Source organism: Plodia interpunctella, chromosome 6 (assembly GCF_027563975.2).
Source record: "Plodia interpunctella isolate USDA-ARS_2022_Savannah chromosome 6, ilPloInte3.2, whole genome shotgun sequence".
Taxonomy (NCBI): Eukaryota; Metazoa; Arthropoda; class Insecta; order Lepidoptera; family Pyralidae; genus Plodia; species Plodia interpunctella.
Genome location: NC_071299.1, coordinates 8,025,732 through 8,053,724, shown reverse-complemented (window position 1 = coordinate 8,053,724; position 27,993 = coordinate 8,025,732). Strand labels below are relative to the sequence as shown.

At 33.3% G+C, this 27,993-nt stretch overlaps 1 protein-coding gene across 3 annotated transcripts in view; it reads right to left on the bottom strand.

Moving 5' to 3' along the window:
- The window catches only part of LOC128670619 (larval cuticle protein 1-like), a 107,713-nt gene that overhangs the window by 13,210 nt on the left and 66,510 nt on the right, over positions 1 to 27,993 (bottom strand). The window contains exon 1 of one of the 3 annotated variants that reach the window (XM_053746412.2): positions 6,427 to 6,860. The exons of the other annotated variants lie outside the window; for them this stretch is intronic. Within the exon in view, the coding sequence (XP_053602387.1) occupies positions 6,427 to 6,429 (3 nt within the window). The 5' untranslated portion in view covers positions 6,430 to 6,860. Of the gene's footprint in view, positions 1 to 6,426; positions 6,861 to 27,993 lie in introns of those variants that run through there. 3 annotated transcript variants of the gene reach the window in all.

Genomic DNA, 27,993 nt, shown 5'->3' with positions numbered 1-27,993 from the left:
CTTTAGTTGAAGGTTTCGCTCCTTTGGAAATATCTAGAAACTGCCATACTCATTACTATCTACCATAAAGGAATATTGTGTTAAATTTGAATGATGATTGAGGATACCACCTATTGAATTTAAAAATAGGTGTAATAGTTACATCATAAGTGAAACGAAAATACGGAAACTACACGTAGTTAGAACGTTTATTAAGACTCAATAAGGTTTGGATGAAAAAGAAATAATTACCTATAAAAGCAATTTCTGACACGAAAAGTGTAGCAAGTTTGCCGGTCACAATTATAATGAAATTAATGATCATTTAGCGCGAGATATTACCATAACGAGAACCGAGTTAGGAAAGTTGCCTGATTCCCCGGAGCATCAGTGAATCGAAAATAATGGGTGAATATAACTTTCGTGCACCAAGATCGACCCATTTGGGGTTTCCTTTTGCCTACTAAATAACCGCACATTTTCCTGTGTTCTGAGCTTATAATAATTATTATCATGTTATATATAGATACAGATAATAGGTTAAGATAGTTTTGATTGAGCAGCGACGCAATTCGGATAAGTACCATGATGCATTTGGAAGATACATAATTTTTATTGTCTTTTAACAACATGTAGTTAAAATTATATTTTTTTTAATTTAAAAGCCATATTGAATTTTGTGTGTTTACTTTTTATTTTATTCCTTGGTCAAAAGACTTGGACATAATAAATAAATATTCGAGATTGTTAATATAAGCGTTGCGGGCAACCGGGCAGTGGCAAATTAAAGCTCAAGTATTCTTCATATCCCAGAATTAAAAGAAAATTTAATAAGAGTACCCTTATGGAAGAGACGACCTTTTAGTACAAAGAACGTATATTAATAATCGTCTTGGAGCTCACAATATTTATTGATTCGCTGCCGAATCTGTTTGTGGATCGGCTAAATATAATAACACAAAGGGAAGCCGATGGTAGCCGCACACACGGTCAGTTAGGCAATCACTTTTCTATGCTATTGATTTTATTATACGAGAGCTGGAAGAAATTGTGTTTACCTAGAAATGTAGATAGTCAGACTCAAATCACGATTTCCTTGGAAGTCGGAGGCTTTCTAAACTCAGACGCAAAAAGAGGGGTGTTAATAAGGATGGAAACAATAGTAGTACACGAATAAGTAAATGTCATTTACATGTTTACTATCATCACTATCTATCACTACATAGTATAAATACAAAGTCGCTTCCCTCTGTCTGTATATATGCTTAGATGTTTAAATGGATTACATAAAATGTAAATATCTTCATGTCTTCCCGCATCTAAATCCGTTTAATTATTTAGGTACGATTTTGATAACCGTTAAATCTGACAGTCATTTATTTAAATGAAAATAGTTTTGAAGAAAAAAGTTCCTGAAAAATTAATTAAAAACGTTGATATTAAAAGATAATAAATATGATTACGACGATGTTGAAATTTTTCTCAAAAGTTTGTTTACAAGTGAAATATTACAGAAATTTATAATCTCGTCCATTACTTATGAATGGCTGGCGTTTCGCTAAACACATTATTATGTTTATTTATTCAGGAGTGTAGAGGTGCGGAAAGGTCTCGGTGTTTGACTGTGGCGATTTATTTAACGAGTAGCTTTATTTGTTTGCGCGGGCGTCAGCCTCGGCTCGTCCCCGCCTAATGTAACCCCATTAACTTCATCCCCACTCAGTGGCGTAGCTATCTGAAGACAACACGGCGAAGTGAACTGGGAACCAGAAAGTCAGGATGTCCTTTTTTGTGTCGATTTTCGATGCAAAACAAAAAAACTATATTTGGTTTGTGGTTTATACACTCATCAATTGATAAACTTGAACAGCTTAGTTGGAATGTGAACTCATATATTTTTTGTGCCATGCTTATGGTTACGTAATCATAATTTCACATAGGTAATAATCCTTACATATTATAAAACAAATTCCTCTACCGCGTCTGTCTATCTGTTCGTGATAAACTCAAAAACTACTGCACGGATTTTCATTCGGTTTTCATCAATGGATAGTGTAATTCCTGAGGGAGGTTTAGGTTTATAATTTATTATGTTATTACCCGAGCGAAGGCAGCACGGGCCGCTAATAGATAAATAAATAGGTATCAATGTAAATGATTTTGTCATATTACCAAAAAACAGTTAGTCCAGTTTGTGATTTATTTTAACAAAATAATCTAGATATAATTGATTCTGAGTTCTTTTTGTGCATACTTCTTATATATGATGAGTTCTATTTGTTTAAAAATATACTAGATAATACTAAATATACGTAGCTTTAGTTAGTAAAAACTTTGTGAGTTAATTTATTATTTAATTTTTTTTGGGTCCTCAGATCTTTCTTGCACAAGGGCTCATGGGTACTTAGCTACGTCCCCTTGCCGACTGTAAATTATACCAGTTTCAACTTTATCATTCGCCCGTAAGAGCGAGATCTCGGTTTGTGAGGAATGTTTGAGGAATGACTTAATAGTGGCGCGTCTTGTGTGTTCAATTCATAGAGTAACTATGGGCTACCTGAATTAGTAGTTTGTAGTCATTTGGGAGATGAGGATGGAATATATATTTATTCACAACTCAAATTATTCATTGAATATATACCTACTTCTCCTATATTAGGTCCTCTATAATTTCGACTAAACAATCGATCAATAAATTTAAGAACGAGGTTCTTGTCGATGGAGTGTTTTCTATTCTACTCTGTTTCCTGCCATAGATTTTCCCTATACGACACGAGTTTTACTGATTTTTAATTAATTATTTAAATCTCATTCGAAACACTTGATTAATTAGTTTTTTGAAGCCGTTGTTCTTCATATAGGAATATTGTGAAAATTTAACTTTTGTTTAAAAAGCTGCCCTATATATATTATGGAGAAGGAAATGGCAAACGACTCCATTAATACTGGCAAGAAAGTTTTAGTGGGTGTATCATTCCAAATTAAATTATTTTAATATCTCTAGATGCCATATCCAGCTTGTAGCACTCACATAAATGCGAGCTCTACAGTGACAGTTATTCTATGGATAGCGCTGATGTATGTTCACTCGTGCCATGTCACCCCACGAACAGTGATTAATGCAATATGAACGCTATAGTCTTCATGGTCTTGTTAATTTTGTATAGATAATTTATATTGCAAATGCGAACGATTGTATGGATGGGTGTTTGTTAAATACTCTTTAGTGTAGAATTGTGTAGTATTAAGATTTTGCAATTTATCTTATTGAGTTCTTATCTCTGACATCTGAAAAATAAGTGGTTTTTGACACGGAAAGTTAAATAGTATTTTGAACCAAAAGAACTATGAAATAGTAGAAATTCCATAAATCACCCTTCATATATAAGTACTTTTCTATTAAACATCCTTAGTGTGAAGTTAGCACACGGTAAAGGTTTTTTTATATTATTTTATGCCACGGTGGAACTCGTACTCGTAAATAACGCGATATTTCAAGTTTTCCATTTTGTAAACTGAGTGACGCAAACAGAAAAATCAGAAGAAAAAACAAATGAATGACGGTTAACGAAACACAAATACATGTGTCGTATACATTTTAATTTGGAATTCCTAACCAAAGAGGAGAAATTTCTGATTAAAGTGGCCAGTACAACAAAATGCCAATTTCATATGTAAGGACGTACTGTTTAGGTCGATTGTGTTCTATCGTATACCAAATGGTATAACTTTATGGGCTCACCCATTTCTGAATATAAAAAATAGGCTGTTTCACGAAATGTACTCGGAGTAAACACAAACAGTATCACAGGCCAAGTACACGGCTTCGTGTAGTGAGTGTGCGGAGTGTGTCAGTCTCGGTGGACATTACTGGACAGTTTACCTTTCATCATGCACGAACCACAAAATTGCTTATCCGCTGTTGAAGCAGGCGGGATGAGTTTTTGCTTGATTAAAAAACGCTCAGATGAGAGAGAAATAAAATAAATATAGCCTAAAATAAATATATAATATTTGTCTTGACCGTATTTTTTCTTAAAGCACATTACTATTTATATTTATATTATTTCTACGACTGTCCCCATCCTCCAGCTATCTCCACTAGTCTCTCTCTAGTGTGTCTTCTCCACTAATTTTGAAGATCATCTTCCTATTTAGTTATTTTGTTTCTCTTGATGCGTCAAGCTTTTCATTTTGATACGATATAATTGTGAATATATTCCTGTCACTCATCTGATTGCTTTTAACCATGAAGTGTAGGAGACCAGGGTCTCTTGTCATTTACGTGTCCTAGTAGTGGGTTTGGGAACGTTTGTCTAACAGTAGTGCTTGTGTTGTTGTGTTTCAATTTTAAGAGGTTGAGATGCAGTATACAGGATGCTGGTATAAAAGACCCCATACTACATAACTATATGTATGTGTATAATTTTGGCAACGCGCGTTCTTGGTGTTGATGACGATTAGTCGTCCATAGTTTGCGGTGACCACTTAGCTTAGCATCAGGTGGGCTTCTGGGTGGGCCGCATCAGCCGCATGCCTATTTACCTGTTTGGCAGTATAAAAAAATCCTTATTTCCACGTAATACATTTTTCGCTACTTTTATCCAATATTTAGTTTTATTATATAGAATTGGTAGATATCATATCACACCAAAACCAATATTTCATAAGTGAGTTTTAGAAATTGGTTGAAGATGTGAAAATTTGATGTGGTTAATAACGTCTCGGGCAAAACTCTTGAAATCCAATAACTTCTTCGAGCTCGTCCCAAGTCGTTAAATCAGCACATACGATTTACATTATAAATAAATACGTTTATTTATATGGTCACACGTTTCGCACATCATAGAAAGTTAGTAATAATCAAAGACGGGTGAGTTGCAATGTAAAATTTAACGTTCCTACGTATGGGATACGTCCGCGCTTGTACAGTCAGTATGGTACATTCAACAGAACATCCTACCCATATTCATTGCAAATTCGCCGCTATTACCGCGCCATAGAAGGTCATGTATGTGATGTACATATATCGCTTGTGTATTAATTTTAATTTGTCTTTATTTTTGTACAACAAAGTTGTTACAAACAAACATTTCAACATAAAAGGAACTAATATTCCATTTATAAAATTACTCTTTGCCGACTTGTATTTAAAATCGATAAGTACTGTTCATTCTATGCACTATGACTCCGATTAAATCGTACAACGCTGGGAGGAGTGCTAATAAACGATAAATTGTAGTCGATACCACGCCCCATGCCTGGAATGTTTTAGTCCAAGATCTAACTGCTCTACATATAATATGTATTACATTGAAATAAATCTGGTGTTCCAAGTAATTCTTCGTACATAACTAATTAAACTAAAATAGCAATAATTAGTTTACGATCTACCTATTGTACTCGAGATGACTTATTCGAACCTAACAATGCTTTAAAATTATAAAATAATTATTACAATTTGTAAAATGTCGTAGAAGTGGAATTGTTCTTTTTTATTTTTTATTGTTTAACGTGAAAAAGTGCACATGCATTCGATTTTTGAACAGCTAACGGTTTACAAATTGCATGGAAAATTCGAAAAATATATTTGTAGCAACGTGATTTATGACTTTATATTTTGTCAGATATTTATTATTTAAGATGTATTTCTGTTGATGCGCGGCTTTTCTTCGTATGAAATAATTGAAGATCTTCCCACCTGGCCTACTGCTATGTCTGGGGAACCGTGACTCCCGCCACTAGTATAACGAACTAAATTATAAAATAATACTACAAATAATTATACACGTAAAAATGTTGTTGGATCTTAGGATGAAATAGTTCCATGGAACTAGTGAGAATTTTTTTATCTGTAGTTCCATTGACTTTGAAGCGTCAATGGAACTACTGAGAAAAAAAATTCACACTCGAATGATTCGGATCTTAGACTAGTTAGCGGGTGAGCGGACCACTTACAATAGAACAAACGGAATCGAATAGCAAGCGTTTGAAATCGACAACAATGCTGTGTACTGTATAAAAACGGAGTAATTCCTGTTTTACCGCATTTAACTACTTTCAATACGGTCGTATGTACTCATTTTAGCTCTTTTTACAGTGCTGACATTCAAATTTATATACACGCTAACCTAGTGGTGCATTTATTGACCTAACTTATGGGTTTTTGACATGTTCTGCATATGCACAAATCATAGACATAGAACAAGAAAAAATGTAAAAATATTTTCCCCTTTCTTCAAAGGGCAATTTTCTTATAACAAAACAATAATAGCTATAAGCGTTAAAATTTAACTTGAACATTACAAATATGAAACTGTAATTTTAGTGAGTAATAACGGCTATAATGTGAAGAAATGACAAAAATCTTTTCCTTTTTTTAGCACTTGAAAGTCTTACAACTTGGATATCAATTTCTTTTAAAGCATTTTATATCAGATCACTTACCATCAAACGTACGTGTCCAAACTATATGAATCCGACGTCCTGTATTGATTACAAAGTACATTTTATCCTTGCTTCATAAAATTCGTTCATATTCCCGTATACTCACCTGGGCTTGAGTGATGAGTACACCACAGCCCTAATTCAATTACCCGGGCAGACGCTATCGGCCCCCGGGGTCTACATCCCCGAACATGAATATTTCTGCGCCCCTAGACGGCTATAACCGGTGTGGAGAACTCATCTATGTTGTATATTATTTACAGCCAATCATATATTTATGTGAAGTTAGGTATACTTTGTAACGCATTGGTTATTTTAAAAGCGCAATATATTTTATATAAGCTTTTAACTTGCAGTGTAATGTCAATAATTATGTGATAACTACGACCGATTCCTAACAAGGGAATTCCACAACCGTCGGATGTTTTTTTTGGCACGCGTTGACTGAACACGATCTCTTTGATAACTATAAAAAAACAAAATACCATTTTTTGTAAAAAAAAATAACATTTCACTTGATTATAGTTTTTACCACTTTATGAATATGAAATACGTACACCACACAAATCCGTTTTCAGATTGTTTCAACGAATTTCTGCAGTGGCCCATATCTAGAGTAATAAAACATAATAATATAATACAATCCGCCAATAATACGCAAAGCATTTTGTCGGAAATAACCCTGCATGATATAAACACTCAGAAAACCGTAACAATAGTTTTCCTTGTCTTTATTCTGACATATTTTCCAGAAAGAAAAACATTCTAGCGCACACATCCAAACGGAGGGAACATTAACTAACAGATTGTTTATACGTAATTGGCTAAACATGGTTTGTTGACGAGCAAAAAATTACTTTAACGGCTCGGTTTTCATTGTATATATTTTAGGTATTGTAGGCGACGCACTTTGGATTATATTATACCAGGTGCGACCCGGGGCTTCGCTTCCGTGGGAATTTCGGGATAAAATGTATCCTATGTATTATTTCAGGTATATTCTACCTGTGTACCAAATTTCATAATAATCCGTTCAGTAGATTTTGCATGAATGACTAACAAAAATACACGTTTATAATATTAGTAGGATATATATTTTAGTTTAAAGTGTATGTTTTAGTCTAATTAATATTGTATTTTTATTTACCAGTAACGCCACCACTGGAACAATAGTGGAACCTCTCTAAATACGCGTTATTTTAATTTGCAACTAGTTTTTGCCTGCTACGTGTATTTCCTTCCGTAGCAGTTATTTTTCCGGGATGAAAGGTAAAAAACAAACTTACTTTCGCATTTATAATATCAGTTAGTGATTTGTGATTTATTTTCAAAAATTAACCTGTAGTTGCTTAATTATGAGTCCTTAATTTTCATTATTTGACTTGGTATTTGAGATTGCACAAATATTTATTATAATCATTTTACTCCGAATAGTAACAAAAAATATTTTGTTTACAGTATATTTAATCATAATTTATTTTAATAAAAATACGGGTTTCTGTAAAAAAGCATGCTTTGTTTGAGCGTCACATCTTGTTAAATATATTCGTATAGGCATTTTTTTATGAGTCTGTTTAAAAATCAACTCGTCTTGAAATGTATTATTCTCCTCGTTAGCTCTTTATCTCTTTGTAGGATCTAACCCTTAACTTTTACTTGACTTGTTCAAAGAACTTCCTTATATGGGTTCATCTAGATACATTCAATTCGCTTCCGCACTTTCTCTTTTTGAATATAAACAAACATTAGAAGCGTGTGAAGCATCAATAAAGTATGATTCATTGTTTAAAAATTGTTTAAAATATTTTAACATTAATAAATGACTAAATGTTCAAGAAACAAATTTATTATATAAATAAAAAATAATGTTTACGATAGAAATTACGAAAAAAATAAAATTGTATTGTATTTACTTACTTATTTTCAAGATATGAAAACATAATTTAAAAAAAGAAGCTTATATTGGATTGTTTGTTGTGACAAGTAATTACAAATAAGCACACTTACCGATTTTTTTTTGATACAGTATTTTTTTAAAATAGACGTTACATTAACGGAACTTTTTTATTTAATGTACTTGACGTTTTATCACATTTGCAGTCGCAATGGCCGCAGCCAAAGAGGGTGTTTGCGGTGTTAAGTTCTGGCTGTGGACACAGGTTCTTTTTGACTTACCAAATACCAATAAACATATTAACGAGTTCAACAAAATCATCTTCTTCACACGTCTCCTCATATATCAAAGTTGTTGCTTCCTAGAACAATTAAAATACGGAGTATTCCTAATAATAGCTTCAGTACAGCATCTTACAACAAAGAGAATTTGAAGTGTCTAACTTTTAAACATTCCGTTTCTGACTATGTTGTACAGTTAACTGTACTCAGTTAACCAAAATTTATTTAAACTCGTCGTTATTACCGGGGCATAGAATGGTAGGCATAACTTGATTTGAAGCCGACTGTACACTTTGTGATTTCTAACATTCATTTAGCGCACGTCAGAACGTTCAGCCGAGACATTTGTCAAAAGTAGACGGTAGCCAGACCGCATCTAATATAGCTGGACAGTGAGTAAAGGGTAGAACTCACTATCTATATACACAATGTAAATATTTAGAGTGTGTTGCACCAGTCAACTTTGAGTTTAACTTTAGCCTGCGCAGAAAAACGCAAGGGACGCCATTTTGTCTAAATGTCGGCGCGCTTGTTAAAATCAACGTTATAGTGATTGAAAGAAGCGGTGGTGGTGTAATGGTTAAGACGCCCGCCTGTGGATCGAAAGGTCCCAGGTTAGAATCCTACTCTTGCCACATGAATTTGTATACAAATCTGACTCATATTATAGTAGTTTTCATCGACCACCACTTGCTTCCGGTGAAGAAAAACATCGTGAGGAAACACTGCACACTGGTTGATTATTATTAACTTATGTGTGAAATGGAGAAGGCAATGGCAAACCATTAATAATGCCAAGAAAGTTGTTGTGTGTTTTCATTCCACGTAATGACCACCGACCCTCAGCCGTGAGGAATATGTCTATGAAGAAGAAGACTGAAAGAAATAAATTATTTATTCGGCAGACACTAAAAGGTACAATACAAAAGAGTATCGAATACAATATATTTGCCGAAATGGCTACCAACTCAGTACCAACTTAACATGGTGCCATTGGTATGAAGCCAAGGCGCTGATTTTCAGCTGGAACCAAGTAAAACAAGTAGGTAAGGTGGCAAAATGAACAAGTTAATATGAGCGGAAACAAACGCAAACAAAGACCAAGGCGATTAGTGCAACTCACCTTTGGAGTACTTACAGCATAATCTCATATCACAAAACGAGTTATTTTGATCCAGAGGAATATAGTTTTTTCTGAATAGTGCAATCAGTTTTATGGAAGGGATTTAAAATTACCCACGGCGGTACAACCAGTTGGTTCTAGAGGAAGGTTTTTTTTTAATCTGAGCCACAGATTACATAATACCCCCCTGAGCGAACCCAATGAAAACTATAATTGCGTTAAATTGGAATACAAACAGAGCGTTCGAACCTGGGGCCTTCCGATTCACAGGCCTTAATCTGGACCATCACTTCAGGAACTTCACAAAGTGGACTTGATAAAGTATAATCTTAATTGATGTTGGTCATGTTGGATGTTGCGCAGTAGATTACTGTAATAAATCGTTGAAGCCTGCGTAACAAATATGCTCATATCACGCTACGATGTTCCGGTTTTTGGTTTTATGTATCACAATCATAAAATTCTCAAAATGATATTCAGTGAGTGAGTCCTCTAAACTGAATATTGGTCGGCAAGGAGATTTAGTTGAAAACAGTTTTCAGTGAACGTTGCACTATTTGACAACAAACAGCATACCAAGTTATATTAGATTCTAATTAAATTTAAATCTACATTTATTTATCTTTTTGATGTTGTTATGATAGTAGAATTTATCAATAAATTGAAAACAGAGATAAAAATTCTGCACTGGATGCGCTTTATTACGTATTGTGTATTCGACTTTAGCTGATAAATGATAAACTCCAGGGGTAGGTAGGTCGTATGCCCATGCTGCTTGTGCCTGGTCCTGGCAGCAAAACAATTTTTAATCAATATAAGTTTTAATAAAGTACACAGATTAATGGTTGTAGGAAAAGAGGGATAAAATATGTATAGACGCGAAGGGCGATATGAACATTTTCAATTGAACGCGAAAAATGATGGGAAATGGTAAAGAATTATGATATATTTTTTTATTTAACAGGTGCAGTTAAACTATTATTTTAATTTATTCAGTTATAGCTATTTAAACTATCTTTCTTATAATAATGAAAAACTATTTCCATGCCGTAAAGTAACCAGTAATAAATTATGTTTTCCAAGCAAAATTTGTGTTGTTCAATGAACACAAATCTCAGTAGAGAATGCTACACAGGTTACATAAATAGTGGCTTTGTAGATGTAGCCGGCAGCTTAGGCTTTGTTCTCTAAAGACCTCTCAATAATATTGATGAACGGCTTTCAGAATTCAGTTAGTTTAGGATACAGACTTCAGCATAATCTGTTATAATTAATGCATCCCAATAATATCCCTTTACATTAACATATGAATAACGAAACGTTAACAGATTTAAAGTTTTTCGTGAATTGCCGTCATCCGGACCGTATTTCAGTGAAGGGAAGTAGTTAATTGTGCGTACTATTATAATAATTATTATGACGATAAATTATCAAAATTTCTCGGAACAAATTGCGGTGATTTATGAGCGTAGTGCCACCCAGGTCGTCACAGAAATAGCTTGCTCGCGGCCACTACCCGCGTGCTTTTAATACGCTTTATATGTTTACATTTAGGTAACTGCTTAACCCGTGAACGTAACTTAAAAAGAAACATATTGTTCTACGACTGATAAAGGTGATAGTGAATTAGAATTGACTTATAATGATTCCAAATGTAATATTAAAAAAGGGTCGTCTTTACATAAATTGTAATGTATTAGGAAGTCAGCTTTTATATTGATATATACTGTCATACAATCGTTTAAAACGAATTTTAAATAGGTAATGAGAAGAATAAAATTTTTCAAGATCGTGACTTCAATTTCCGTGAATTTTAACTTGCCGTTTATTATCAGGGACAGGCAGATGTCAATGTTTATAAAGGTCCCACTAGAATATAATCAGGGAACAATAAAATCCAACTTTAAACCACAGACTAAAACAAACTGTTGATAAAACATAACCCTCGTAGATTTATGTTAGTAGATATTTGCTATATGAGGAGTCGCCGTGAGTTATGCCCCTGTTTAGTTATGGTTATAAAAATAAAAGCTGGATTTAACCACACCTGTGCTCTATTTATGGTTAGAAGCGAAACAAGCTGCTTTTTACTCCATATCTTGCTAATATTTTCTGAAATATCAAATAATATTTTCTAGTAAGATTTTTTAAAATAATAATATACAACCTGGGGCTTTTCTCTCTCTTGGGAATTTTGGGATAAAAGATTTTAGCTGCTTTCATAAGTTTAATGGAAAACGTTGCCACTGTAATTTGGTTTTGATAATAAACTTTTATTTAAATAAAAAAAAATTTTTGGAGAAAAATAAAAATAAATGAATTAAAATTGAAATAAAATATACTTATAGCACAAAAAGCTAATGTAAAAGTCAAATGCTTGTGTCTTTTGTTTGTCTGAATGGGAACACAAAACATATTTTATAGTTAAGAAGTAGATATCTACTTGTGTAAACCAGTAATCGTATGCGCGGTTCCCCGTTGATTTAAGTAAATATAGTTCTAATAGAGCCATATTATTCTCTATTTTAATTGAAATTATATAATTTGGAAAATTGTTTAAAAGAAAGATTTTTAGTAATCTTAAAAAGTTACTATTGTAGAAGTATCTTCACGCGATATCTGCATAACTGGCTTGCTATTACTTGTGCGTCTTACATATTGTTCTAGCAAAACACCTACTTTGTAAATAATCTATGTTACTTTACTTCAAATATATATAGCAAGGTTTACACAGAATCCATTTCATCCAATTTAATCCGTTCATTACTGCGCCGACATCCGAATTTGATTTACAACATTAATCAAAATTTAACTAAACTCGGTTTTAATTCAAACGGATTAGAGACTAAATTTTGATATTACGGTTGTACTGTACCATAAATTAAAATTATTATTTAAAATATTTACTACAAGGCATTTAAGAGTGATGTAAATAGTAAGCACCCCGAGGCTTCGCTTGCGCTGTAATATTTGAATTAAAAGAATCACATATGACGACATGTGCAAAACTAAGTGGGTTATATTCTACTAATGTACCAAGTTTGCTCAAAATCCATTCAGTAGATTTTGCGTAAAAGAGCAATGAACATACGTCTTCACAAACATGTGCATTAACAAAATATTAGTGGGGCTAGCTGACGAACTGACCCGAATAGGTACCAAATCTCATCGAAAACCGTCCGAGAAATTTTATATCATTTAGTAAAAAACATTACACACATCCAAATCTAATTTTAATGTGCTATTCCAGGATACTTTTGAGCCGTGCACAACATTTCACCGAAGCTAGTAGATCGAAGAAAAAAGAAGTACTCAATCTTCTTCAAACATACACACAAACCTCTTCCCTCACATCACTTCTGCATTTGTAATATCTTTGAGATGACCGAAAAAGAGATGGAGTGCGTTCAGCAGAATCTGTCAAAGAGAAACGTAATAAATCGGTTAACATGATACAGGGGGAAGTGAAGGGCCTCCCCTACTTCTCCCTGTCTGATGTTAACCGATGTGGAGTCAGAACACCACGTCAGCTTTGACATGGTATTCTGACTCCACATAAAATAAAATAAGGGTAGGCGAATGATGATGTGACGGTTTTTATATTATCAAAATCTGTCCTGAATATTTTGCTTCGTTGAGTATGAAGGAGTGTTATTACGAAGTAGAACCTGTAACTACAGAAATCGTACACTAATATTATACTTTTTATTATTTTGTAAGAGAGATGGATTTCAAAATAATATCCGGTTTATGTTCATATTTTATAGAAATTTCACCACACGTTTGAGCGAATCTACGAGTAACCCTTTCGGTGTTTGATATAACGTTCATGACATTTTAACTACTTATTTATTCATGTACTTTCTAAGTACCCAATGATGGTAACAGGTGAATACGTTGTGCTTATGTCGGGTAGTGTATAACATGATGTATAGAGTTACATAGCGAAGAGCTGTTAAAGTTGTACATCAAATATTAACAAACATTCTCCTCTCGTCCACCTGTGCCCTTTATAAGGGCGTGAGCACAGACGAGTTTATATAATGATTATAGTATCTCATCATAATTCTTTATCTATTTTAGAAGAACATTGTACATTTAGTCGACATACTTTTATCATTAAAAGTTTGTCACTAATTATAATGTGTTTTCAGAATGTTTGCAACATTAAATGGAATAGAGACTGTTTAACGCAATTTAAAATTGATCGCGTATATTTGCAAAGTTTACACATTCGCATCCGTTTCCCTAGTCACCGAGCTCACGTGTCGCGAAACTTTGAATTAACCAAGTTAAATGTAGGTTATGTTGTTTCCTAAACTCATACTCCATTGTATGCACGTAAACAATGCTAATGGGTATTATTGTTTTTCTTTCGTCGTATACAAGCGTAATTTCCAACTTTTATATCGTTCGATGTTCTTGGTACCCTTTAAATTAGGGACTGCCAAAGGCAATTTTTAGGATCAATTGGCTTTACGAGCCATAAAACCCTTTTGGTGTATGTGTGAAATTCAAATTGGCGGGGGATATAATGTGGGGGTGTGTGTAATAGTGTGTAGTGTTGTTATCACGTTGTTCCACGGGTCTAGGCGTGTCTCAATTAACCTTAACACGACGCTGAAATGACGCCCATTTTACTGAAAGAAAAATTTCTTGGGTCCGTTGTCCCGACAACGAGAGATGGTTATAATAAATGGATATACCCTATATTGTATCTTGGAAATGGTACGAAAATTGGCAAAAGGATCATAGCTTAGCATATTCGCGGCGTATTTTACAAAACGTACTTTTCCGTCGATTCCGTAATTTTATTTTGTTATAAACATTTATTACCCAATAGAACTTTCTGGGTCGTCGCCAGCGCCAACTGTCGATAAGATATTAGCGTAGTCGTCATCACAATTATAACTTATTCTTGCATTCAGTGAAGTACTTGTATAAACTTGGAGTTTACGTTAGTTTTCACAGCTAGTTACAAACTATAATACTAACTTTAAAATCAACTGTGCAAATAATCTCTCCACTCTGCTGCTAACATTTTTGCATTAGCATTACTTATACCGGTTTATCCGAGTATAAAATATATAAGTAGGCTATATATATATATATAAGTAGGCTTTATTTGATAGCTAATATTATACGAATATATAAAATGAATAGCATTTTAATGCGAACAAAAATGTAAATGCATATAATTCGATTGTAAAATTATCTAAAGAAAAGTAATAGCATCTTATGAAACAATAATAAGAATGTAATTACTACATCTGTTGGTAGCTAGCTATTAAAGATTTTACAACAAAAGTTGTGTATGGGTTCCACGGTGTTTTCCCTTCGGTATGATCTAATTTTGTCTCAGTAGGAAGGCGGTAAAACGGCGTAATGGGCCTGAACAAAACGGCTGTGATTTATAGCGGGCATCCCGGCTCCAACTGACATAAATAGAAAGTGGCAGACACCCTGAAAAGGGTTACGTGAATATAATACGTGTTTAGCAATATGCTTCAACAAATAAAATGACAGGACTTGTTTTTGCATATAGATTACATAGACTGTACTTTATCGAGCATAGGTATATTATGTATTCAGCATGTTAAATGAAAATATAATATACGAGCGCCGTTACTACTATTGCTATGATTCGTTAGCATATAATTATAATTTTCTTGCTTCAATTCATCGATTTACATAGTTGATCGTTAGAAATAAAAAAATATCAGTATCAGAAACATTTGTTTGCTTTTTGATTGTTAAAGGATTTATCACATTCTCACTCTGAAATTAGTGAAAATATTAGAGGTTTTTCTCTTCAGGAAGTGATAAGTAGTAATGCTTAGTATTTTTTATGTATCATTCTAATATATATATGATGATTATACCTCGATAAAAGACGACTATCACTCTGTGTAATTTTCGAAATAAGATATACAACAGTTTTAATATTTAATATTATTTTTAAAAAATTCTCACCAAAGTGATACGATCACTGGAGTTAAAATACTCAAATTTAATATCAAAAATGTATTTTGAAATAATAAGAGCGTGGGAAAAGCAAGAGCAATCAAAATATTATTCATAGAAGCCTTGAGAGTTAACTAGGTTGATTCATTTAGAACGCAGATAATTTATTTAGGTTAGTAAAACAGAATGGGCGGGGTATGATTGCTCTGTGACCGTTTTAGAGAATCGTCAACTAACTGCGTATATAAAAATTTTCATTTTTATAAACGTATAAAATATTTTACTAGGTAATAAAAATTTTTAAACAATGCTGTACATCTTCTTCTTGCTATCACTCTCATCTGAGCGTTTTCTTGGTTACTTCCCCCGGTCGGAGCCCAGTTTCCGCTTTCCTGTCCGCTTTGCCCGCTCTTTCGTCTCCACTTCACACATCCCTAGTTCTCAGACCTTTGCGTCACCCATATCACCCTTGACAATGTCAAGCAAGCAAGTTTCTTTCTCTCTTTTTGTTGCAATTGACACTAATTCATATATTCTTCTCTAAAGCCATCAAGTACTTATAATCACGTTAATGAACCTCAAGGTTATTCAATTTTTATATATCCCTCACCAAATCTCAACATTCCGATTTGTTAGCAAAAATATACATTTTGAGTATAGATATGTTCCAAATGAATTTTTTGAAATTCATTTTAAAAAGCTACGTTACTTTTCAATAAAACTCTTTAAATCCCCGTTTCATTCCTGATAACTTCAGATTGATCAGAATAATCTGCATAAATGTATTTTAATTCGTCCCGGTGGTAAAAATCTCTTCGTATGAAATTTTATTCTATGCGTAGCAGTTTCCGATAATTAAAAAAACTTTATTTAATTTACTTGTCTTGAATTTCTTTTATCGGTTTTAAAATTAAAATATGGACGTCTGATGTGATGTCTGTCAATTTATTGTGAGGTTATTCAAATCCAATAAATTGAAATCCGATAAAATTCGAACCTAAAGTGATTAAAGAGATCAACCTAATTTTAATTTTCAATTCGATTCAAGTATATTTTATATTCCTAGTAGGTAGGTAACTTGACATACAAAACAAAATAAGCCCCGCCATTTTACGTGGCGTCAATTTGTTTACCATTCATGTATCTGTTGATACACCGGTACCTCTCAATATTTAGTCCGTGATGAAGTCGCGTTTCGTTCGCCACTAAACAATTTATAGCTATTTGATTTCGATAGGTGGTGTGAGAGTACAATCAACAGCACGCCATAGAGGTTCACTCAGGGTACAGAAACAAAGCTAGGTACAGTCAACAGTACATCAAGATACCCTGCATGACACTCTATGGCGCGGGAATAGCGGCGAGTTTGCAATTAATTTGGGTAGGTTAATGTGCTGTTGACTGTACTACAGAATTTAAATAGTAACTAAAATAAATAAAATAAGTCTATTTTGCCATGAGAAAATCCAAGTCAATTAAGTTTAATATATGAGCTAGATAGCATTTGTGAAATGCACTCAGGGTACAGAAACAAAGTTGTGAATTGGCAATATCGGTGTGCTACTGAACCGCGAACGAAATTAGCGATCTCTAGCAAATGCACAAAATATCTGTTGTATACAGGATTACTTTTACTAACATAGAGAGGATGAAAATTTGCGTTTTTTGTTATTTGAAAATAAAAAGACTACTTATATGAAAAGTGATCTTGTAAATACAATTTATGGCAATATGTTGCATTCAAATCTGCCATTTCTCGAAGCACATCCGTTTTGAAGTGCACTTTGACTAATCTTCGATGCACACCTTTTAGTAACTAAAAGGTATGCTTCAAGGAATATATCTTTTAGTTACATCTGAGGAGTATAAGAAGCTACTTGGAAGTGCCTTATCGGACACAAAAGTCTTTAGTGAGAAATGTATTTATTGAAAAGCTTTTCAAGGTAAAAATTAGCTAGATATTTTTATCCCTTGTCCGGATGGAAGTCTCATCTAGTGACGAAAATGTGACAGAGAGGATGTGGCGTTCCACAAAATCAACAAAAATATAATGATTTTCTTCTACACATTTATTATTGTGTTGTGGATCTCGTACATTTGCGGAATGGCGTACAGATAGGTATTGGAAGATTGCAGTACGAACCACACTGTAGGAACCGCATAAATGTATATGAATTTGTACCACTCGCTAGACAAATTATAAATTTGAACATTAATAATTAGTTGATGTAATTTTATTTTTTCAATGGCAACCAATTTGTGGATAATAATTTTGGAGTTGTAATTTTTTTCACTTATGTGTGAAGACGGGACTCATTATTGAATCTTCGACTTGGCACAGTTATTTTTACATTAATATTTACCTTAGTCCATCCTAAAAAGTATAAAAGCACTATTGTCATACACATATTTTCAATTTATATTTGTGCGAGAATTTATGAAACTAATAACAGTATTTAAATTGTATATTCATAAAATAAGCAAACAAGAGAAAAATGTTACCAAATATTATTTGTGTAAATAAATTTACCATATTTTTACAGCCAAATAATGTTCTTTGATGTTTTTCTTCCAATCGACTGTATTCAGCGACAAACGGAAAGCTACCACAAATAAATTACATGTACGCATATAATATATTATATAAATAAATATTGGTTTGCGTTTCAATAACAATGTCTACATTGCGTTACACGTAGTTAAATCGAATTGAAATTTTTCAGTGCTCGTAATAGTAAAGTAGACAAATACACGATTGACGTTGATTCAAGAATATACTATGAAACTACATATTATTACATTATTATAAAAAGAAGTCCACATGTCGCGTTTATCTGTCTGATTGTATGAACGCGATAAACTCAAAGATTTATACGGTTTTCACCAATAGATAGTGTGATTCCAGAGGAAAGTTTGGCTTGTATTTATTATAGTTTTACCCGAACCAAGCCGGGGTGGGCCGCTTGTATAGATTATAAATATATACTCTTCAAGAAAAAATATAATTGTGGCAAGGTCTAACATCTCACGATATCGTGCACATATTCGTGTAATTTCCCACGTAATTATGTTGTTTTTCAGAGAATTTCCACTGAGCACGTGCTTCGTCACATTCAGCTCTCCCCTTTGATCACCTTTCACGTGGTTTAGACACGACTGTTCCGCTTACCCACACGCGACATCAAGTGAGTCGATACTAATAGGCTAATTTCAAAATTAACTTCTGAATAATATGAGTAATATAATTCAGAAATCCGATGGGTTTAATGAAGTTACTTGAAAAATTTAGTGATTAACTCATCAACTCTGGAGTTGATTAGATAAAACAAAATATAAATATATACTAAAATTATGATTCTCAAATGTAGTGATCAAATATTAAAAAATAAACATAATTATGATTTCGTATGAAAGCTCTCATGCTATTTGTTTTCTTTGAAATGTATGATTGTAGAAGAGAAACGGTTTTCTACTCTATTTATCAACACTCAATGTCAACTCAACACTTATGTTAGTTAGAATAATATTAGTCTCGGCTTTTGAGAAGAATACTTCGATTACTTAGGCAATCTTTTACTTATTTATTTAAGCGTGAAACTCTTTATTGGGATGTCAAATCACAATGCGTATACTTGCAGAGTATTAGCACCGCGTCGACGGAATCCTGAGAAATAAATCAAGCTTAAACTACACTTAATAAAGGGGATTGGCTTGTTGCATAGAAATCGGATTTGTTTTAAATTTGATAGAAGGGCATTATTTATGTTTGTAACATAGCAAATAAACTACAGTGGCGCTGGTACGACCACGTCTTGCATAACCGACAAATTATTTATTATTAGCGGTCATGACTTTTCAGTCTATAAATTTATGTAGTTTTTTTTAAGGCAATGATGGAACTGAACAATTTTGGCCTCTTCCGGGTTTATTCAACTGCAGCGAGGACTGGGTTATTTTTTATTCGACTGTGGCGAAGCGAAACTAAAAGGAATTATTTCTATTTGTGCGCACGATAACTGGCGACATGCTTCCTGAGGCCTCAGTGCAAGTTTGCAATTCACTTTTCACTATCGCATCTTCATCGAGACGCAGCGAATCAATCACATTGCGGTATGGTTGTCATCACGTCACAATGCCACACTGTGATTGGCTGTGGTTGACTGCGTCCTACTGCGAAAAATTAGGTAGTGAAAAATGAATTGGATACCGAATGTTATTTGCATTTCTATGCCTTTTAAGATTTCTGTTCCTCGTAGCTATGTGTAGTTTATTGGGTCGAAGTTAGAGGAGAAGAGGAGCCAATCAAGTAGTCGGATTCTGAGGGATATTCGTAATCCGCTTAGGTCAGGTCGTGTGACTCTCTATCGTATTAGGACATTCAATTATACCTATTCTTCTACCAATATTATTGATATTTATCAATATTCTTTCAGTTAAGCATTCATAGTTATCTTAGTTTGATTGTAGTTTCGACAACCATTATGACGTTAAGTGTGGTTGACTCTACTCAATTTTAACCTGCACAGAAAACATAAAGTAATGTCATTTTGTCAAAACGATGGCGGCGCGCCGGTAAGATTTTTATTTTAATTTTAACGTCAAAGTTAACCGGTGCAACTCACCCTAACCATAACTATATATATATATATACATATATATATATATATAATATTGATGTCTGTTGGTCATTGTTTTTGCATGCGAATTAGTGTATTCTGTACCAAAATAACGCTGTTTCTTAATTGCTTGCATCTTACATGATTGACACATTTCCAATACATTATCTTCTAAAATGGTCTGCCGATGACGGCATGTCCAAATACATAGGTAGCTTTCCAGATCCAGAATATCTACTATTATACAGAGCGCGCGCTTGATTCGCCATAATTTATTTTAAAAATAAGAAAATTGATGCATAGCTGACATCAGCCATGAGAAAAATGTAAATAATAACAAAAAAATACTGTAAAAAGTTTACTTCAGAGTTTATTTACAAATTTACGGAATGACGATAATACGAGCAAAGCTCTAGCGATAGCGAATTGAAGTTGGGTGAAACATTTCTTTTGAAGTTTCATAAGAACGTACGTATTTATTTGTATGTTTTCATCACCTTTCTTATCAACAAACAAGAAGATTTGTTTTCTATCTGAATTTCATAACGTCTGATCGATGTTATTTTAGTCTTAGGTTAACGACAAATACCGAAAGGCAGCGAGTCGCGAGACGGGTGGTAAAACATTGTAGCTATATCGCCATAATTAATTATTCATTGTCTTATAAAGCTCCACCATTTACCTAGGACACTGGGTTTGATTACCTATTAACAACTTTCTTTATTCCAAACGTTATCAGCTCAATTCTAGGTACGAAACTATTGTTTACTAACTCTATTGCTATGCTAGCCTAAATTCCAATGTCGATAGTTGTCTTTGGTGGGTTAGTCATGTAGCTGTCACGCGATGATGTACGTTATATGCAGGCCGGTCTATCAGATATTTTCTATTTCCGTCACGACGCGGGTGGCACGCGCCATATCAACAAATATTATTTAGTTAAATATATCACGTACATAAACATAAAAAATACTGGATTGAAGACCAAGGATGAAAGAGACATTGAGGATAGCTACTAGCTCTCTGGAGTGATGATAAAGCCTAGATTACGGTATATGCTTTTCTCCTTCAAATCGGACGATTTGAAGGAGAAAAGCAAAAGTGGAGTGGAGTGGAGTGGACGAAAAAACAAAATGGCTACAGGGCATTGGCATATCCAATCCAATAGTAGATATAATGGTCTACAAAGTCTACAAATAGTATACAAAGATAGACGAAGATATCAAGCACATATTATATTGTTATACTGTCCTCTCTTTCTCTCATCTGAGTATTTTCCCGGTTCATTAGCTGTACTGTGACGTTTCAAAGCCTATTATTCAAAAAAGAAGTGCCTGTCTATATAATTCCCGCCCGGGTCTTGCTTAAGGGGTAAACACAAACTAACAAACAAACACTGATTAGACATTGTCTAGGTAGAAATGCGTGCCAATTGTTAGACTACTACGGATGCCGAAGTGGAAGCAGGAGGAACAACACTTACTAGATACATAAACATACTACTTTATGTTAGTAAGGTAGGAATGCACCGTTAATTTTGCCGTTAAATTTTACGTGCGCAGAAAAATGCTAAGTACGCCATTTTGTCTAAACGTCAACGGCGCGCCGGTTAAAATCAACGTCAAACGTATTAACACTTATACTTAAAATGTTTTTTTTTTTTTTGTAAAGGGTTCTCGATGGCAAATAGTAGTTTGTATCCTATATAAAGACATGCATTATCTAGACTCGTGTTTGCGGTTTGTATTCATTAGTTAACTTTTCATCCTTTTTGTGTTTCCGTTTCCGCTCCATCGCGATAGGTCTCCACAGACAGTATGCCAGCCGTTTTCCTAATGAATCCACAGGATTTTGTCCCCCATCTAATCTGTGTTTTGACAGTCGGGTTGGTTTACGGTCAAGTGCTACAAATAATGGACAAACATTTTAACCTATAAATTTATTATGATATTCCTTTGAACTTAAGAACATTTTTCCCAAATATGAAGACTATGTCCGATTTTATCCGTAATAAATTTTCAATATGATAAAATAGAATGGTAATATAGGTATATAATAATTGTAGAAATAGTATATTCATGAGATATTTATACGCTGAAGAAAGTCTTACAATATGTATTATAAGTTAAAAAAAAAAGAATTCAAAAATTTCAACCTTCGAAAAAAATGTACTAAAGAAAGCAAATATTTCAGTTTGATAAGCAAACTGAAATACTTCTTAACATAATTGACAGAGGAAAACACCGGGGTCCAGAAGAACCTCAATAAATAACGGGAAATGAAAATTATTCATAGTTCAGTAAAAAATATCGGACTGAACATTTATCTGCGAGTATATCCCTCATGTGAGATTTTTCAACAAGTTTCTCAATTTAGACGGAGGCTTAGCAGTTTTATGTTCCCCGGGGGACGGCCAATCGCTTTCCCTACAAAGTATTATTTCATATGGATTTCCCTAGCCGTAGGTAGATTGCATTAAGTCGAGTATTTTTTCCCATATTCTCGGGTCGGACGACACAAAAAGGCTCATATCCTTATTTCAGTGGACTTTTACTGCAGATGCTATAACAATTCCTACAAATTGGATTTGAGACGGCGAAAATTTTTCATATAAAATAGAATGAATATCGCATTTATGTTATGACGATTCATTGTTACGCCGTGTGAAAGTTAGAGGCCAGTGTAGAACATGTTACTTTGTATTTCTGAATTTACTTTATAAAAGAAGCGCTGAAAATAGATTTTTACATTAGTATTTCACAATAACCATTAATATGTGCTTACTGGTTCGGTGGATTGGGTTTGCGAGTTTTGAATGCTTGCGCATTAAATTTTACTACTACTTGAGTACTATAGTACTTAGGTAGTAGTAAACTAGGTTTCCCTGGAGTGCGCTTTTTACTGCGTCTTAACCATTATGATTTCTATGAGTTTAAATGTGGAGTAACACGTGCCTGGTCTAGATGGCAGACATTTTATTGTTTTAATTTCCCAATATTCTACAATATGACTCGAGAAAAGATCAATATCGTCGGCAGTGTCCTTTCACAAGTAGTGAACGAACTTATAATAACCCTCCTGCTCTAACGAAATGATAATTTCTGTATCTTTCAATCAAGAAGATTTTTATATGAAGTGTAAATAATATTTTGAAAAAGTCTAACATAGGCTCCGACGATTAGCACCTAGGGAAAGAATCGGAAATACAATCAAAGGGAAAGCATATCTCCCAAAAATACAGTCTGTGCAAGTATCTTGAAATTTATTATTCTAACAATATATAAAGTAATGCTTATTTTACTATTTAGTGATTTATTGTTATATTTAATATACCTTCATATATATTCACAGTACTAAAACTGAACAACACGGTACTAACTGCAGATAATGGAACATGTTTGGTTCGTAACAGGCTTTATTGGCTAACTCGATCGTACTCGCTGTGACCACGCCCATTACGAAGCCAGACTCGAAACCAAGCTTAGACTGCTTGAGTGCCTGGATTAACATTGCAGATTCCATTGGAGGTGTTCTCGTGTTTTGGACCAACATTACTCAAAGTTAATTATCCATTCATGTTTCTATACACGAGCTTTAAATTCTATTGTTATAGTTTTCATAATTAAATATTTTCATAATTATATATTTTTAATTAAATGAAAAGTCATCATTTTTCATATTTCGCTTATTGGCTTTCCCAAATTACAAAAATAAGATAAAATAAGTTTACAGAAAATTTCATTAAATAGTTTACTCAAATTACGTATAGGTGCAGAATGTTAAATAAAATCATTATTATGATTAGTTAATGATTTTGCTTTAAAATCATCAAACATTAATATGAATTCGTGTATAGTGCACAGAGAAAGTCTTTACAAACTTTCGCATTTAAAAAGATACAGTTTAGGATGTTTTGATTGTGACACACAGGAAAGCGACTGACACGATATTTATAGACTACTAGGGATAAGAGCGCCATCCGGCGTTGCTCATAGCTGTGGAATGAACGTCATACGACTTAATTCCTTCAATTCATAAGCCCCATGCAAAATACTTATAGAACAGATATCTACTACTTGTATACTTACACTCTCTCAATTGTAAATAGCTTTTATTAAAGAAATGAAAGTTATATACATCTATAGCCTTATATTTAAAATTTTGTGGCGGCGACAGTGGTCGCACGTTGAAGTAGCAATGGTTATTTTGTGTTGTATAAAGTATATTGTTACTGATAGTAGGTGATATAAATATATGAATCAAATATTCATACTCAGTTTATGTAAAACTAGCGGCCAGTCCCGGCTTTGCTCGGGTAAAAATAATAAATTATACCTACACCTAAACCTTCCTCGGGAATCACACTATCCGTTGGTGAAAACCACAAAAAAATCCATGCAGTAGTTTTTGAGTTTAATGTGAACAGACAGACGCGGCAGCGAACTTTGTTTTATAATATGTAAGCATAGGTACATATATACATATGTGATATATGGTATATATATGTGAATTCGTACATTTAGAGCAGATTGAAAACCTGGATTTGCTGTATGTCTTCTGATGGATACAGAGCATATTTATAGTTGAACATAGCAATAAAACAAATCTAGGCTCACCAGAATTGCAGTCTGTGTTGGTATGGTCACGATTTGAGTAAGTCAACAAATTATGAAGAAAACAAAAGACGGCCTGGCAGAAGTGGCCAAATCAAAAGTGATAGATAAACAATTAATTGCATCACCAAAATACACACACTACGAATAAAAAAAAAAACATAAATAAATTATGATATACTTAAGCTCACGACCGTGTGATACAAATTCACTATTGATAAAAATAATGTCGAAAATTTAATTTCTATACTTATTACATTTATACGAGAACACGTCACCAGCACCACGGAAACATACTACAGAGAGCACGACATTACTCACATGCATTCCTTAATCCTTTGAACCGAGGGAATGTTTTCTCTGTATTTTTAACTTGCGACTCTCGACCTCTAATAAACGACACATGTCATGAAATTGCATATTTTATAAAAGTTTTGAACCACATGTAAGTACCTACTTTTAATTAAATCATTTCATAACAGTAATTATTGTAGTATATATCATTGTATATGGTATTCGGTTACATAAATACGTTTTCCGAATCAAAGATCTTAAACAATGAATATTATTGTTGTTTGTGGGTTTCAATTAGTCTCTCTCATCTGGGCGTCTTATCGGTTACCTCCTTCTCTAATCAGCTTATCAACATTTAATGTAAATAATTTCATTTTGTGATAAATGTACTTCTATATACGATTTATGTAGTCTTTTATTATTATTGGCCATAATGTTCATAAAAATTCAATGAAATTATAATATACATAATAGAAAATATAAATATAGAAAAGATAAATAGAAAATATCTGTAATATTTTCTACGGTCAACTAACACTGAAATTGAGCTCAAATATCCACATCACTGAATTTAATTTAAAAGTATGTTTATTGAATTTATCTTATCTTTTATTACATTGAAAACCAACTTCAAATCGCAATGTTCAGGATGACAAAGATATTCGATTGTGCGTTTTAAAAAGTGATGTTCTTGTCAAATTTATTCAACAGTAGCGCTTTCACTGGGCCATATAAGTTTGTTGCTCTCTGCTTTTTCATATTACCAAAGTTGACATTTAATTTATGCTTTCGGAGATTGGGGCGAAGTGACAGGGACGCTGTCGTCATATTAACGTGGCGGGCAGCTGGTCGCCGCCGGATCACAAAATGGCGACGACAAAAATGTTACTAATTTTAACGGGTTGTTTTCAATTTTAAGTTTAATGAACTCAAAAATACATTGATGTCATTGTGTTTATACATAATTTACTGCTGAAACAGACGTTACATATTTCTTATATGGAGCACCGTTGTCCCCCGGATAGCTGCTGGTGTAATAACTCGCATTTAGAATAGTCAAAAACTCCTTCGGGAGTATGTTACAAATTATAGTTGAACAACTAGCTCGCTTTGATGTGAAAGGGTAAGTTCGTGTTGGCTTTATTTTTACATGAGGCAATTTTCTGCATACTGGATGTTTTGCATCCGGATGCTCTCGAAATAAACTCGCGACTCAGGTGCCACTCCAACATGCATCATACTTCAGACGTAATTAAGGCGAGAGATATCGTTAGCTGAACTACAGGCAGCGGTACACCAACTGAATCTAATATTAGGGTGCCTTATTAGCCCGATAATATTTTTTATATTTTATCGGCTCGATTTATATCTAACGTCCTCATTAAATTTAACTACGCACTATTTCACTAACATTTTATAACATCGTAGATAGATTTGTAGGTAATGCGATGATGTAGAAGTTTTTGATAAGGTAAAAAATAAAAAGGTTTTCCAATTATAATTTGTTTGAAACTTGTATTAACAAAATCTCGAATCGAAAAAGTATGTACTATTAACTTTGTTATTTTAACAAAAAATACGTCTTTGAATGATTTTTAGTATAACAAAGAGAAAATATAAATTAACTTGCGAATCGAAGAGAAAGAAACTAGCAAAGCTTTGTCCGGTTGGACGGCTGCGGTGAAAGCAGTTTTTTTAGTTTAGCTCTTTGTGCAAGCACAATATAAATTCTACCTTCAATATAAAGTCAATCAAGACGGTCCGAATTCTTATAATCAACAATTAACTTAATGGGTTATTGCACAAATATTTTAAATTTAATTTTCTTCTTTTGAACCGACTTTGAACTGTTAGCATTTGTATTAAAAAAAAAAACGAACTAATACATTTCACAGATTGTTACTTAATTACCTTTCTTAGCAACTACAGAGCCCTCGGAAACCAACGAATATAGCATAAATATGATTAAACTTACATTATTTAGTATTTTAATAAAATCTACTCAAGGAATCTCTATGCAAATTGTTCAACTGCGACTTTATGGCTTAAGTTCTTCTAAAAGACGAAGGGAACTTGGCAGAATAAGGCAAGAAAGTGAATTTGATATTAGATAACAGTGCTGAGCAAAACTGAAGTTGTTGTTGACTGGAATTAACTCTGTTACGAATGACTTTGCAGTAAGTAGAAGTAGGTAATACACAGTAATATGATATATATTTTTATTTATGATATATACTTTCTATATTACATAAACAAAGGTTAATAAACTTTGAATAATAAATAAAAGTAAGAAATAGATGATATAACTGAGTTGGTTTCAAAGTAAACATAAGTATTTTTTTTTATTATCTCATATAAATTGGCTGACCATTAATTGTTCCGACTTAGTATAGAAATACGAAATTATATGATATAGGTTTTGGAAAGTGTATTGTGATTGTGTGATGTGATTTCGGGAATACTTTATACCGATTCTAAGAAGCTTCATTTAATATTTTAGTATGATAATTTCTGATTTGTAGTTTTAAAGATTTAAGCCTACATCTACAGACAGTGAGAAGCAACTTTGTTTTATACTATTGCTCATAAAACTATAGGTGCATTGCAAAACGTTATGAAGCCAATAAAATTAATCGAATTTTTCACTGAATATTTACAAAGTGAAGTATGCCATTCTGAAGTGCCGATAACATTTTCCCGCGCTTTCACGGAACCACCCGCTTGGGAAAATAATGCGGAGCGAAATTTTCTTTGAAAATATTTGCTTTCGATTCCGTTTTAA